Source organism: Triticum dicoccoides, chromosome 3B (assembly GCF_002162155.2).
Source record: "Triticum dicoccoides isolate Atlit2015 ecotype Zavitan chromosome 3B, WEW_v2.0, whole genome shotgun sequence".
Classification (NCBI taxonomy): Eukaryota; Viridiplantae; Streptophyta; class Magnoliopsida; order Poales; family Poaceae; genus Triticum; species Triticum dicoccoides.
Genome location: NC_041385.1, coordinates 775,547,457 through 775,561,209, shown reverse-complemented (window position 1 = coordinate 775,561,209; position 13,753 = coordinate 775,547,457). Strand labels below are relative to the sequence as shown.

Genomic DNA, 13,753 nt, shown 5'->3' with positions numbered 1-13,753 from the left:
TAGAGCAAGACAAAGGCAGAATGGAAGAACTTCCTAAAAGTGGGGGGCCAAACAGAAACTGTCTCACTCAAACTGGCATTTGAAAATGCTACCCGCCCTTCCCCTATTTCTGCATTTCATTCTTCTATTCCTTCTGCTTGCTTTTCTAGTTAAGCTGCTCATAAACTAGATCCATAAAACTCATTCAGCTACTGTCTTCTTTCTATAATTGGTCTCTAAGTCCAAGTAATCGATAAAGTCTAATCCTCTTCCCAGCTCCGCGACCTCCTTTCTACCGAGTATGCTCTACTTGAAAGAACATATTTATCAATAAATAAGTGCATTACTATATTCACAGCTACAAACTAAGCCTAATTTCCAATATGTCATGTGTATCACTTTGATGTTGTGGGATCACTGGCTTCTTGCTCAACGGATTTCGCTTCTGCACTTGACTTGAGAAGGGCGAAGCCTTCATGACCGGTACCGGTATCTGTTCAAGAAGTCAGTACTTATGCGGCACTGAACAAAGGGTGAGATCGATGAAATGCAATACATGTTTGAATATTTCCTATCTTCTTCCAGCCATCAAACTTGTTCAATTCGTTTTCTTGAGATCTGTGGAATAGTGATATCATACTTGAATCCACATTCCCAGTATTTGAGGAAGAAGTAGAATCTTAGTCCTTTCGAATTTCTAAGTTGGGAATTTGATATCGACTAAATCAAGAAACTCGATTTCACTATGATATGACCACTGAACCCTTTGATGCAACATTTCTTGTTTCCAGAAGATCTCGGATGGTTTCTGAAGCTTCCATGATCTTGTAAAAGAAAGAAACCCTTTCTATAAGTCATGAAGACGTGGACCAAAAGACTAAGAAACTGCACAATCTATTGATTGACTGAAAAACTCAAGCTGAGTAACTTGCTTGAATGATCGCTCCGGCTCTGGGCCGTCTGATCTTCGGGATGCAGAATAGGGGATCGCTTGCCAACCGTTAGTTAGGACCAGTGAAAACCCATGCTTGGTGAAGGCGAAGTTCAGTTTAGACATCTAACAAATCCTTATGTCGTGTATCCTCGATTGATGCAGCCTCAGATGCTTCAATTGTAGATTTGAGTATTGAGCGAAAGGTTACACCCCCTATAGGTTCTGTATTACAGGCCAATCCTACTCCACTAGTACCAATAGGCGGCATAGGGGAAAAAGCACAACCCCTAGGAATAGGAATAAACAACACAAAAACTTTATGAGAAATTACCCAGCAAGAAAACGTATGCGCGTGGGCGCAACGGATTTCGCTCCCGTGCGCTCATCCCTTGCTTGTTCTTTCGGACTAGCACTCTTTCCCTCTCTTTGAAGTAGATTTCTCAGCTCCACGAGTCAAACGAAATAAGGCGAAAGGCCCACTACTTCTTCATTCATGGCTTATTGATTTGATTGATCCCCCTTTCGTATTCATTCGACCTGAGGTGAGGTTGGAACAAGAGTTTTCATAAAAAGAATGGTTCTTTTATGCAATTATGAACGGGCAGGCCTCTTGTGGATTCCTCCAACTCTATGAATGAAGGGGAGAGTATGAGGAAGGCCGATTTTCTTTCTATATGAAGATGAAAAAAGGATCCGGGTCAAACATTTCTTACTTTTGTTGAGTATGACTGAATGAGGAAGAGCTCCTTATGTGGTATCACTTTACCACCATCTGAAATGCGCGAAACTCCGATTGGTGGAAGCCAGTCCATGAAGATTCTCCCTTCTCTTACGTGAAATTCCCCTCTTTCGGTAAGCATCTAGTATCTCAGCAAATGAACATTTCTCTAAGCTTATCCTGTAGCTTATACGTCGTTTGAAAGCTGCTCCAAGGATCCAACGAATAGCTAAGGTTTGTTGACGATCCCTGGCTACAATCCCAGGAACATCATAAATAGTACCTGCGACTCCTACTTTGACCACTTCGCATATTGGCTTTATATTATCTACGGCGTCAACCATAAGTTTTATTACATCGCGTTCAGTTTGAGCTAGGCGGTGAAAAGTTTTATAAACAATAGCACGAACTCTCGTTCTTTTACCATCGATCATGCGAAAGTTTACCAATTTCTTGATCAATTCTTTTTGCTCACCATCAAAGTCCCCCATATAGCTGAGAATTTCCGAGCAATTGGAAGCCGCTTTCGATGACGAGGCCGATAAATTGATATTACGCGATCGTTACTGTCCATCTTTTTCAGCTCTGCTCCCGAAAAGAGAAAGGAAAGGAGACTGAGATAGGGGTTGTCCTTGGTTTTTCCAAGGAAAGCCTGATTTAGCATGTAACGTGAACATGAGCGGACACCCACACAATCTCGATTTGAAGAAAAAGTACCATACCATTGTCGTTTTTAGGGCAAAAAAGAATGGGTCATCTTTGTCAATTGATAACTGAGTGAGAGAAGACAATCACGTTCTTAAAGCGGTCGGTTCGCCGGATTCACAACCTTCCCCTATTGGCCGGCTGCCCGTGAAACACATAGGCTCCTATCGCATTTATCGATCGAGAATGGTCTCATCACAGAAACACTTTCTATATGTTATTTCGAGATTCGAAGAAGCAAGTTTATAGGGCATATAGTTGTTTTTTTGTAGGGCGAGCCAAGATCTTATCTTATTTGCAGGTCGTATAAATGAAATGATTGGAAAAATCATATAGAATTTGGAGGTGCGTAGTATCTTACGGGGCTGGCTCACAATACAACAATTATCGCTACTGATTCCAGATAGAATGTTGATACCGGTGGAAAAGCACTTCTTTCTATGTATAGGGCAGTGAACTAAAAAAAGTGTGCTTTCTCGATACATAACATTGTATAAGTCAACCCAAGTCGCTTCTTCATCTCCGGGAATCCGGTAAGGTACTTTTGGAACACCAATGGGCATATTAGATTAATATTATTATATTTCAGTAAGAAAACTACACTTTAATATATAAACATAAGAATGGAAGAGAAAGAAAGAACCTGAGAAGAGCTTAGTTGGAACTCTTTACCGGGATCATAGGGGCTATGCTCCCCTCTCTCTGTCTCAGTCCCAGCCAACGGCATAGCAACACCTACTCTTCCTTCTGATGCAGCCTTCCTGGATCCATAATTTGGCTTCCTCGTTTATTGATTGCTTGCAATCGCCACAACACCACTGAGTGAGCGTCATAGAATCCTCAAGGTGTGAAGTAGAAGTTCTTCGAACCTTGATTGTGTGTGTTCATGCCCACTCCAATAGAGCATTTGGCCCTGTGAGCTTTGACTACGAAAGCTACTTATGTCAATCAGTATAGCCACTAGAGGGATTGGAACAGGTATATTCCTTCTCAGACAGTACTTTAAGACAAACACGGTTCACAAGGTGGATTTTCTATCTATTAGTTGACTACGGAGCTTCCTCATCCCGACCTATCTATATGTGAAAATCTCTCCGCCAGAATCTTCGTAGTAGTAAGTCGTGGGTTACAAGTTGTCCCTTCCTCAAACCACCCCGCAATAGATATAGGGTTTACCAACCTCAGGCATGGACATAGACACCAGATCATTTTGATCGAGGACCCATTTTAGGAATAAAAAGGATAGAGACCAGACGTAGTCCAATCGGAAGGTCGTGCTTTAGAGAAAGACTTGTGTTCTATAGGAACAGCTGCCTATGTTCACCCGGCTGCCCTGCCTGTCGCAGAACCGCTGTGAAGCATCCATTCTATTCAATTAGAAATAGCATCTATAACTAGTAGTAGACGGTTGCTTCGAGGTCTCACAGGTCCTGCTTAAGCGAAAATGTAGTTGTGGAAGTAGTCTTGCCCACTTTGCCTTACGCTCATAGAGATCTATAAGTATCCCTCTTGTCTAAGTAGGTAAGTACGCTCGGCCCAGTACTAAACTTTAGCATTAAAGCCAGAGTCCTTCTTTTCATGAATGTTCAGGAAGAAGAGAATCCCTAAGTTAGAATTGAATGCCATCCCATTTCCTAAAGAAAGAGATTTCCAATATACGTGAATCACGAAAGAACCAATGCTGTAACTTGCTTCATCCGGCATTCTAAGTAATCAATGAGATTTTCTTCCTCGAGAACAAAAAGCTACACGAGGAGAGCCTTGTTTACTGATATGTTACTAAAAGACCAGAGGTGATGGCCTCTGAATTGCAGGGTATGGAAAGTGGGTGTTAATCAACAAGATTATCTACATTTGCGGAAACCACTACTGGAATAAAGTTAGATCTTTATTTCATTTCAAGGAAAAGTTTCAGGGTTTAGCCACCACTCAGACAGTAGTGAAAAATAAAACTAACTCTAGGCGAAAGTGCATGGAGGATCTGTGATTCCTCCTACCTTATGAGCCCTTACGAAATGCCATGTTGAATGATGGACTAATCATGGGTGTCGGCGGTCTAGTCAGAGCATTTTGGAGCACCTGAGCGGGCAAAGTAGGTTGACCCGTCCCGAGGGGGAGGGAACAAACGGGCAATTGAACACCATAGGGCACAAACGAATCGCCAGTAACGACCTGTATATATCAGGCAAGAGGTGCTACTCTGACCCGGAATCCTGCGTGATGGTTGGTCACCTTACCAATAATATTCTTAATGTTGGAGAAAATGAGGATCATTGACTTAAATTGGAATTGATACCTAGAAAACTTGGTTCTAGCTTGCCACCCCAGAAGGCAACGTATACACAAGTATAGACTATAGGTAACACTGTAGGGTACAGCCTTGGGTAGTCTTAGGGTTTTCCAAGATATGATATGATCGGGTTATTTATTAGAATTGGAAATAGCTAGACGAATAAGTAGGCTTTAAAAGGACGAATAAAGTAGGCCTTCTAACTCAAAGTACTCCAGCTTAAGGAAAGACATGCAACATTGGTGATCAACGTATGGAATTTCCGCTATTCCGTTCCGGGAAAACACTTGTTTTTTCACGTTTTTCCTTCGCTGTTCTTTCCTGGATTTTTTGTTGATGATTCTTCCCCTTAAAAAAATCTTTTCCCTAAAAAAAATATGTGGCCCTTTTCTTTCCCGAAAAGGCATTCATTGTTCGTTCTGTGCCAGGAACCAGATTTGAACTGGTGACATGAGGATTTTCAATCCTCTGCTCTACCAACTGAGCTATCCTGACTATTTATTGTGCATCATCCTAGTAGAGTACTTGTATCTATGTCAATTAAAGGGACTCAAAAAGAAAAAAGTATTCTCAAATTGGACTTAGTAAATATCAGGATAATGATATGGATTGTGAATGACTTACTTAATAATAGGGATTACTTGCCTATACTATAATATGTTCATTTGTATGAATGGGATAAGATCCAAAGAAGTCAGTTCGGATCCGTTTGTGAAAGAGTAGAATAAGAAAGATAGTGAATCTTGTTTGAACCATTAATGAAAAATAGAGGTTGGTACAATAGTTAGGAAGTAAAATGGGCTTTTTATTGGGGATAGAGGGACTTGACCCTCACGATTTAGAAAGTCGACGGATTTTCCTCTTACTAGAAATTTCATTGTGGTCGGTAACGTTGGTGAATTAACAGAAACGGAAAGAGAGGGATTCGAACCCTCGGTAAACAAAAGCCTACATAGCAGTTCCAATGCTACGCCTTGAACCACTCGGCCATCTCTCCTACATAATCTTATTATTGACCAGAAACTGATTGAATAGCGAGTTTTCATATCACTAAAGTACAGGTACAACCGATCACAGGTTCCATAGGGAGTTTGACTTCCTTTCCAATTTCATATTTCTCAACAACAACTTCTCTCATCCCCACGGATCTATTCAAAATTCTGGAATCGTCCCATGTTTCTATTTCAATTGTATGGCGTGGCGTATACACGTTATGCAAACAGAACGTATGGTTACTTTACTCTATTTTCTCATGGCTTGTTAAACCTTTCTTTTTTCTTTTTGGATCATAACCAAATAAAAACTTCTCGAGTTATCAGAATCCATAGTCAAATTCAGTCCTTGGTTATTCAAGTTAGATGAAATAGTAATAGTTTGGCTCACATTGGTATACTACGAAATCCAATCTGATTCAAATATTGAATATCTCTCCTTGTCGGGACAATTTAAGCAGAATAAAATATCTATTATCGATTTTTTAGAATCGAATTAGTCTGTTTTTATGCTATTTCGTACTGTATAATTCCTTTGTTTATGGGATCATTTTCCCCGAGGGTTTCCAATCAATGGGGGCGTAGTATAGGTAGTTAGAGAGTGTAGGCTCCCCTAGCTTGAATTCTTTTTACCCATTCTTTGAGAGTGATAGGTTTGATTTTTCCGTACCGTAATAGAAGAGCTCAGAAGAAAGACCTAATTATATAAAAACACGACCATTCAAGCTAAAGATCAGAGGATCCGTAATAGGACTCTCATAGACTTGCCGGGAAATAGAAAATTTGGAATCGGCTTTTCTTTTGCGCTAAAAAAAACTGGAGGCCTTTTCCCTTATTATATGGCATATCCATACTTTAATAACCTAGTGCCTGATCGATTGAAAGCAATATTTACTGTTAGATAGAGAGATGCTGATAGGAAAAAGGATGGTATTTACTTATTCTCAAGAATATATAGAAAGGGAAAAGCTTAATGGCCACTATTGATCCCCTGAACAGAGCACATGATTCGGGATCAGGTGCGATGTGAAGAGGTAGCCTAGCCTTTTATGAGAGTCAATTGGGAAGTGGAAAGGCAAAACCATTAGTTTAAGTTCCCGGCTTTAGTCCTCTGTGAAGTTCAGTCAACCATTTGAGTCAATTTTGAGTAAATAGTAAGACTTCGGATCGCACCATTCATAATGTTGCATCTCAATACTTGGCATATTTTTCCCACTGCTGGCTCAGAAATTCGCCTTGGTTTCACCGGAATTCGTTTATTTCGTTCATTAATTCGTTCTGATAGCTACACAGAGGTCTTTCCTTACGACTCCCGTGCTTAATACGAAAAGCGGTTCTTGTGTGAAAAGTGCCAACTGACTATCTCCTTATTTTCTGATTGTTCTTCCGATAGGAATATTCCCTTGATCAGCTAACCTGGCCCAAGCATATCAATAGTGCATTTCCCCTTGATGGTACGATTTACATATCTTCTACCTCTGCTACTTCTGTTCAGGAAGGTTAGTTTAGGCACTCCATCCCTGAGGGCTGCATTAGCTTATCTTTCTAGAAATCCCAACTATAAGCTAGATCGGTATAAATAGGGCATTAAGCAGCAATAACAGAGATAGCATCCATGAGTTTTTTAATCCATCCTTTAGCATCGCCTGACTCGGACAAGGTGTTTCCTTCCTTCGCAATACCCGGCCAGGGCAATGTAGCTATCCCAATAAGATATGAAAGCTGGGCCACACCTGAGCAAGGAACTTATACATAGAAGTAACAGTAAATGTGCAAGATTTGGACGACTGCCATTTCCTTAAACCATCAATCAACAAATTGAAATAGAGATATCGGTATCTTCCAATCTGCCACAAGGATCTAGTCGCCAGTATCTTTGCCTTCTTCCCAACTTATCCCAGCATTCCTTGTAAGCGTTGCTATCACTACGAAAAAGCAAGCCTACTTACTACGTGGTTTCCTCTATTGGCAAATACGCATATACTGACCTACTCGCGTGCATATCTTGCATAAAGCCTTCCCCTAAAAAAACAAACTCGCCCGTATCTTCCTAGTCCTTGTTGCCAGCCCTACTCGACTTTACTCGACTATTTAGAAAAAGCTACTACTTGAATGCATACTTTTACTATTATTTAAAGAAAAAACAAAAACTATTTCTGAGTTTATGCCCCACCAACAAAGCAAAAGAACGCTCAAATGAGGAACTAGAATATGAAAGTGCAAAATATCCTACCGAACAAAGAAAGCACTATATCTCATTTTTAAAATCTGGTAAAAATTCTTCAACCTAACTCAACACAACTATATTTCGACTGTATATGTATGTTTGTAACATGCCACAAAACCATCTTAAGATTAGGCAGTTATTAATCAGCAAACGCATTGACCACATGCAAAAAAGAAAGACGGATCTCCTTCCTTTTATTCGGTGCTTTCCTTTTATAAGTCACTGCTATTCTTCCTTGACCCTTCTTACCTTTGCTAGATTTTGCATTCCCCTCATTACTATTCGGCTCAGTATTATCTTCACCTTTGGAATTGCTTCCACCAGAAGTAGACGACAAGTACCGTAGATGTCAGAATTTCGTATATAGCAAATTCAGGTAGTAAGTAATGGAACTGTAGCATGCAAAGGGACTGTACCATGGAAATTGAGAAGAAATCTCCATCAAGTTTTTCCATTTTATGCCATATGAATAAGAGATTCCTTTTAGTTAGAAAGCTCGCGTAGAAGTTTGCTATCAAAGACCTCGGTATTCTTTTCATCCGCGGTTTCCCACTTCTCTGTCTCTGGGTGAATGCCTCTACCAGAGGTTATGCGCCAGCTTGGGAAAGCCTTAAGTTATATCTTAATCTGTCTTGCAAGGTAGATTGGATCATGTCCGCGATAGAAGTTGCGGAGGAATGAAACGACGATTTCGGTATAGGAAGAGAAAGGGATTGTGCTTTCGACCGTGGCGAGATAGGATAGACTTGGGATTCTTTCTTGGCCCTTGATTGCCAACACTCTGGGGCTGAATTAATTAATGAAACTAATAGGAAGGATTGGGATGATGAACTGGTGAGATTCTTTCTTTCGCTGACTGACCAAGGTAATTAATTCCTTCCATTGGCCAGGCGGATAAGCAAGGAGACGACGTTCTCATTAAAAAAAATGAAATATGCCATGCCGAATTCAAAAACAACTCCTTAAACTCCGTCGTTTACCGACATCCTCTCGGCTATCATACGTCCTCCGCTTATCTCTCTTAGGCATAGGCATCTCAACACATTCCTCCTTCCGAGTTGCTTGTCCGAACTTGGCTCTTTAGTAAAACGAAGGAGCTGCTAAGCTATTATTAGGTATCAATTTAGGAGCCTTTTGTCATTTCCAACTACATTATTGTGAGCATTCGGAACCCGTTCCTACGCGGTCATCAAATTGGCTTGCTTTGGACCCTCGATCGCAGCAATGAACTCAGCGTCCCACTTAACTTACTTTTGGAACTTTTGAATCTGGTCCCATCCCATAGCTTCACAAGTGAATCTACCTATGGATCCATAAAGTTGATCATTACTTTTCAAATTCTTATTTCATGTGTCCGCCATAGCGCTTATCTATCTCCTGGTCTGATTCATCTTTGGAATGTAACCGGACATATTACAAGGCGAAAAAACAGTGATTTCATCGATTCCGGATTGCCCAGTGTCTCCCTTTCCCTCTTTCCTTTCACTTTCCTCGCATAACGAAAGCATGATTTACCCGAGCCGAGTATCTTGTTAGAGTAGTAGATTCCGCGCTCGAGATGATGTGTGTGACCGGGCAGGAGATTCTTTTACTCCAAAGCCGTTGCGCAGGTTTGTGTGTGACAACTATGTCGATCAGTTTTTAAAGACGCCCAGAAACTATGTCTACAGATTCCGGCAGAGAGTACAAGTGGTGCCATCGGAGGAAGCTGACAACCTCAGAACAAGAATGGAAAAAGGATTGATTACTCGACGGATTAGTACCAACAGGATATATTAATCACTAGGTTACGGTAATATGTGCTTGTCTCCGAAAAGAAGGATAAAAGGATAGATTAGCAAAGCAGTCACTCCCAACGGCAGATGAAAACGATACCGACATATCTACTAAATCATCTTAACAACCATGAAGATACGGGATTATATAATCAACTCATTTAGTTGATAGATCATTATTGGATTCTTTTTATTGTGACCAAGATCCATGAAATAGCTCTCTTTATACTACGTTATAACTAGCGGATACTTCCCATTCTTATGTCTTCTTTCCTTATTACGACTCCTGTGCTTAGATAAAATACGACGTTTGAGTTTGGACATAGCCAATTGCTACTTACGGTGCTAGGCCTTTTCAAGCAATGGAAGGCAGACTTGAATGCCAATCAGACATGGCCAGAAGCTTAGATAATATCACTAGTTTCTCTTGTTTATCACTTAATAAATAGTCTTATTTCTCCCAGGGAGTGAGGATAGAAGATGACAGGTTGAGTAGAGAAAGGTGGGTCATTGTCCCAACGTAGTAGTATTTTTGTTTTCAGCTGATCTATATAAAAATAATAGAATAAATAAAGGCAAAGGATTTGGTTCAGTCGTCAAGTAAAGATTTCCTTTACCCAGAGTTGGGAACTCTGAATAGTTGTTTGAATACCGACTGCCTTCCTTGCGCTTCAATTCCTCTTATCCAATCCAACTTCCCCTGGGAGCCAAGCAGAAAAGCAAGTCCTCTAGTTATGGATGCAGTACTCACCTCACTAAACTTAGGAAGAACTAATTCAAGTAGAATTACAAATAGCGAGAAGTGGATGAAAAAGGGATCGAGCCTAGCTCGAAAACAGCTGCTCCTTCCCTCTTTCTTGCTTGCTTTACTCGGTATTCAGTGAAAGATTAGGCTTGGTAATTACAGTTACCAATGGTAAGGATTGGCACGTGAACTTTCCTTTTTATCGAGCTCGAAAAAGCAATGGGTGGGTTGGCTGTGAAAGGAGAGTATAGTTTTTGAGTTTTGTAAGAAAAGTACTGGGTGAGGCTCCTCACATCCATAACATATTATCTGTACTCTTTTTCAAGCATGCCTCTTTTTAATGACTCTCTTTTTCAACTTCATTGTGGCATTTCATTCTGTTATCGACTAATGGTTGACACTGGAGAAGAGAAGCATTGAAGGCTCCTTCCATAGATTCCAAAGCCCTGTTTGCTATTATCAGAATATTCTGACTCCCTTGTTGTCTTATTGATCTGACCAACCGCAATAACAACATTGCCATTCGGGGTTACGCGAGTCGGAGTATTAAGTAAATGGAATATTCCAGCAGGAGCAACCGAACCATCTTCTCGTTGTCCTTCCATTCTTCTGACCCATAAAATAGCTCTTGGTCATAAGAATCCAGCCGGAGTTCGAAATCGGAGATAAGAATTGAATCGATTTCAGGCACTTCCCTCAAGCCGAAACCGGAACAGGAAACTTGTAACTTCTAGCCGAGAAGGATAAGATAGGTTTGTCTTGCTTTGTATTATAGTGATTGTGTGCCAGGGGTCAGCGAAGAGACGGGACACTATTGTCCCGGACTACTTGGACTAGTCTACTAGGACTCGGGGGAAGAGACTTGTTTGTGATAGGACGAGAGATCAAGTACAGTGTTCGGTTCAAACTAGGCAACCTCTTCATTATAAGACCGAGAATAGTATATGCCCCGTCTCACCACTCGCTAGGGCCACCAGCATTAGGAAACTAAGGAAGAGTCGTATGGCTAAGGAATTCAGGGCTGATAGAGCTCTTGGGAAGAAGTCAGTATCCAGCTTTCTTTCATTGATATCACAATAACAAGCGAGGAAAGGACAGTCTTTCAAGAGAAGATAGGTCTGTTTTTCATTAAGGAATTGCGGCGAGTATTGCTTGTTTCCCAGATCCGGTATCAGGACCTGTCGATAGATGGGATGGACCCACCCGTTTGACTCTTATGAATTGATAGTTAGATACTATTGCTAAAGGGAAGTAAAGATAGTGGTTTGTGTTGCAAAAAGCTAGTTCAAGGTCAGGCTCCGTCAAACAGAGTCGTCAAGAATGAAAAGCTGAAAGAATGATGTGTCAAACAGTGATTGCGCATAGAGGTTAGTTAAGTATAGGAACTATTGTCCCTAACGAGAAGTATGCTGCTGTCCCAATAAAAGGATAGTTGGACGGTATCGATTGAGGGAATAGGGATAGGTGGTTAAACGCGATGCTGCGCCTAACTATATAGAACGGTGATCCATGAAGAGAAGTCAGCTAGCTATTAAGTCAGAGAAGTCATCAACCTATTACTAGTGTCAGTTCTGTTAAGAGAAGTCATCAACCTATTACTAGTGTCAGTTCTCTTCTTCCTCTCTACCAATTGAAAGTAAGTATTGATTTCGCCTAATAGGGACAAAGCAAAGTAGGGTGGTCAAGTACAGTATGCCTGGAGTTCGTAGTGCCCACTAGATATCATTGGCAAGTTAGAGAAGTCTTTCTCTCTTCTGAGATATCATTGGTCAGTGCAGCGAGGGGCAACCATCATTTCTATTGCTCTGTAAAGAAAAGATAGGACAAGGGTCTTGCTCCACCCAATGGAGATAAAGCACGGGGATCCGTTAAGGGCGTATTGAATCGATAAGAAGCACTTGAATTCTAGTGGGCCCGGCTACCCAACACTAGCCCCGGATCATTTATGTATTATCAATTGATAGTAGGGGCAGGCAGGGGATCAGAATTCCTTAGAAGAAATTGGAAGAAAACCGTAGCGAAACGGTTGAACCTTAGCAAAGTATTTTGGGTTCATTACAACCTTCTCCTATTCAGAATCGGAGAATAGGAACGAAGTAGCTCACCTAAGAGGAACTAAAATTCTTCTTTACTTCGATCAAGAAACTAGATTCGCAATAGAGTTGCTTACTACGAAAAGAAAGATGCCCCACCTTTAGTGTTTAGATGGATCACTAGCCCTTACTCTCAGTCACTGATTCAAGAACGAATACCGAGACAGAAAAAACCCTTGCTGGTCTACTGCTTGATGGCTTTACATCGCTAAAGAATCCGTAATGGACAGCAAGAACTCTGAATCAAGAAAAGTACCAAATCGATTGGAAATGTACGCTCCTGTGGGAGTCGAACCCACCGCATAGGTGCCTTGCTCTACCGAGAGATGAACTAAGGAGCGGCAACCCCTACATCAGTTCTTTGTACCGCCCAGAAGGGCACGAGAGAAAAAACAAAACCAATAAAAGATCAGACGAGACGGAATTGGTAACGTGAACGTCTTTTCGTCTTCTTGCCTTAGTTTCATATAACTCAACCTCGCTTTCCAAAAAAGAAGTACTGATTGAGATTTCCCTTTTATGATGGCTATCCCGTTTTGTCACATCCCTAGCTTCTGGTGCTGTCTGGTGTGTGCATCATGTTTAAATTCAAATGAAAATTTGAATTGGGGAATTTTCAAAAGCCTCAGAATCCTTTTAAAAAAATGATCAAGATAAAAATTGCTTCAAATAAGTCCAAGAAAATGTTCCTGTTATCCTCTGGAAATATTGGCAAGAGGCAAAATCCAAACCAATATTTTTGGTGTCTCAGAAACATTTAATTTGGGCATTTGAATTAAATCAATAATTATTTGAATTGGATTTATATCTACTATTAAATAAATATAGGTCCAATAATTCTGAAATATTTTGTGGAGCATTGTTTTAATTCTTTTAGCTCCTAAAAATATTGTCAGAAGCAAAATAAATTGAATTGGTTTCAAAACCAAATTCAAAACAAACCTGCAAAATAGAAAACTGAATTAATTAGAAAAAGACAGAGAGAGAAGGGAATTACCTGGGCCACTTACCTGTAGCCGGCCCAGCTGGCCAGCTCCTCCCGCTGGCCTAGCCCACCGCCGCCTCCCTTCCCTGTCGCCTTCCTCCTCGCGCCAGTAGGCAGAGGGGGGACACGGCGCGCGCGCCCGAGCTCGCCACGCCACCACCCTGCTCGTCTGCATCGCCTGGCCACCGCGACGCCGCGCGTCATCTCCTCGGCGCCGCCCCGACCCCCCTGGACCCCCTCACTCTCTCCCGAGCTATCCCCCCCCCCTCTGTTCCTCTCTCCCTCTCGTGCCGAGCGCAGCCGTCGCCAC

The 13,753-nt window shown here is 41.3% G+C and overlaps 1 protein-coding gene and 2 non-coding genes across 3 annotated transcripts; all 3 read right to left on the bottom strand.

The window, feature by feature from the left end:
- Positions 1-1,563: 1,563 nt before the first annotated feature.
- On the bottom strand, positions 1,564-2,680 carry LOC119282169 (ribosomal protein S7, mitochondrial-like). Its single transcript, XM_037562487.1, has one exon. It carries the CDS (start codon positions 2,120-2,122, stop codon positions 1,676-1,678), a length of 447 nt encoding a protein of 148 aa, XP_037418384.1. The 5' UTR covers positions 2,123-2,680; the 3' UTR covers positions 1,564-1,675.
- A 2,368-nt stretch (positions 2,681-5,048) lies between these two features.
- On the bottom strand, positions 5,049-5,121 carry TRNAF-GAA. The gene has a single exon. It is a non-coding gene; the product is annotated as a tRNA-Phe (tRNA).
- Positions 5,122-5,536: 415 nt separating this feature from the next.
- TRNAS-GGA lies at positions 5,537-5,623 on the bottom strand. Its single transcript has one exon. It is a non-coding gene; the product is annotated as a tRNA-Ser (tRNA).
- Positions 5,624-13,753: the final 8,130 nt, after the last annotated feature.

Bases quoted from the DNA above. Each gene is read 5' to 3' on its own strand.
- LOC119282169 (XM_037562487.1), bottom strand. From the start codon at position 2,122: ATGGGGGACTTTGATGGTGAGCAAAAAGAATTGATCAAGAAATTGGTA.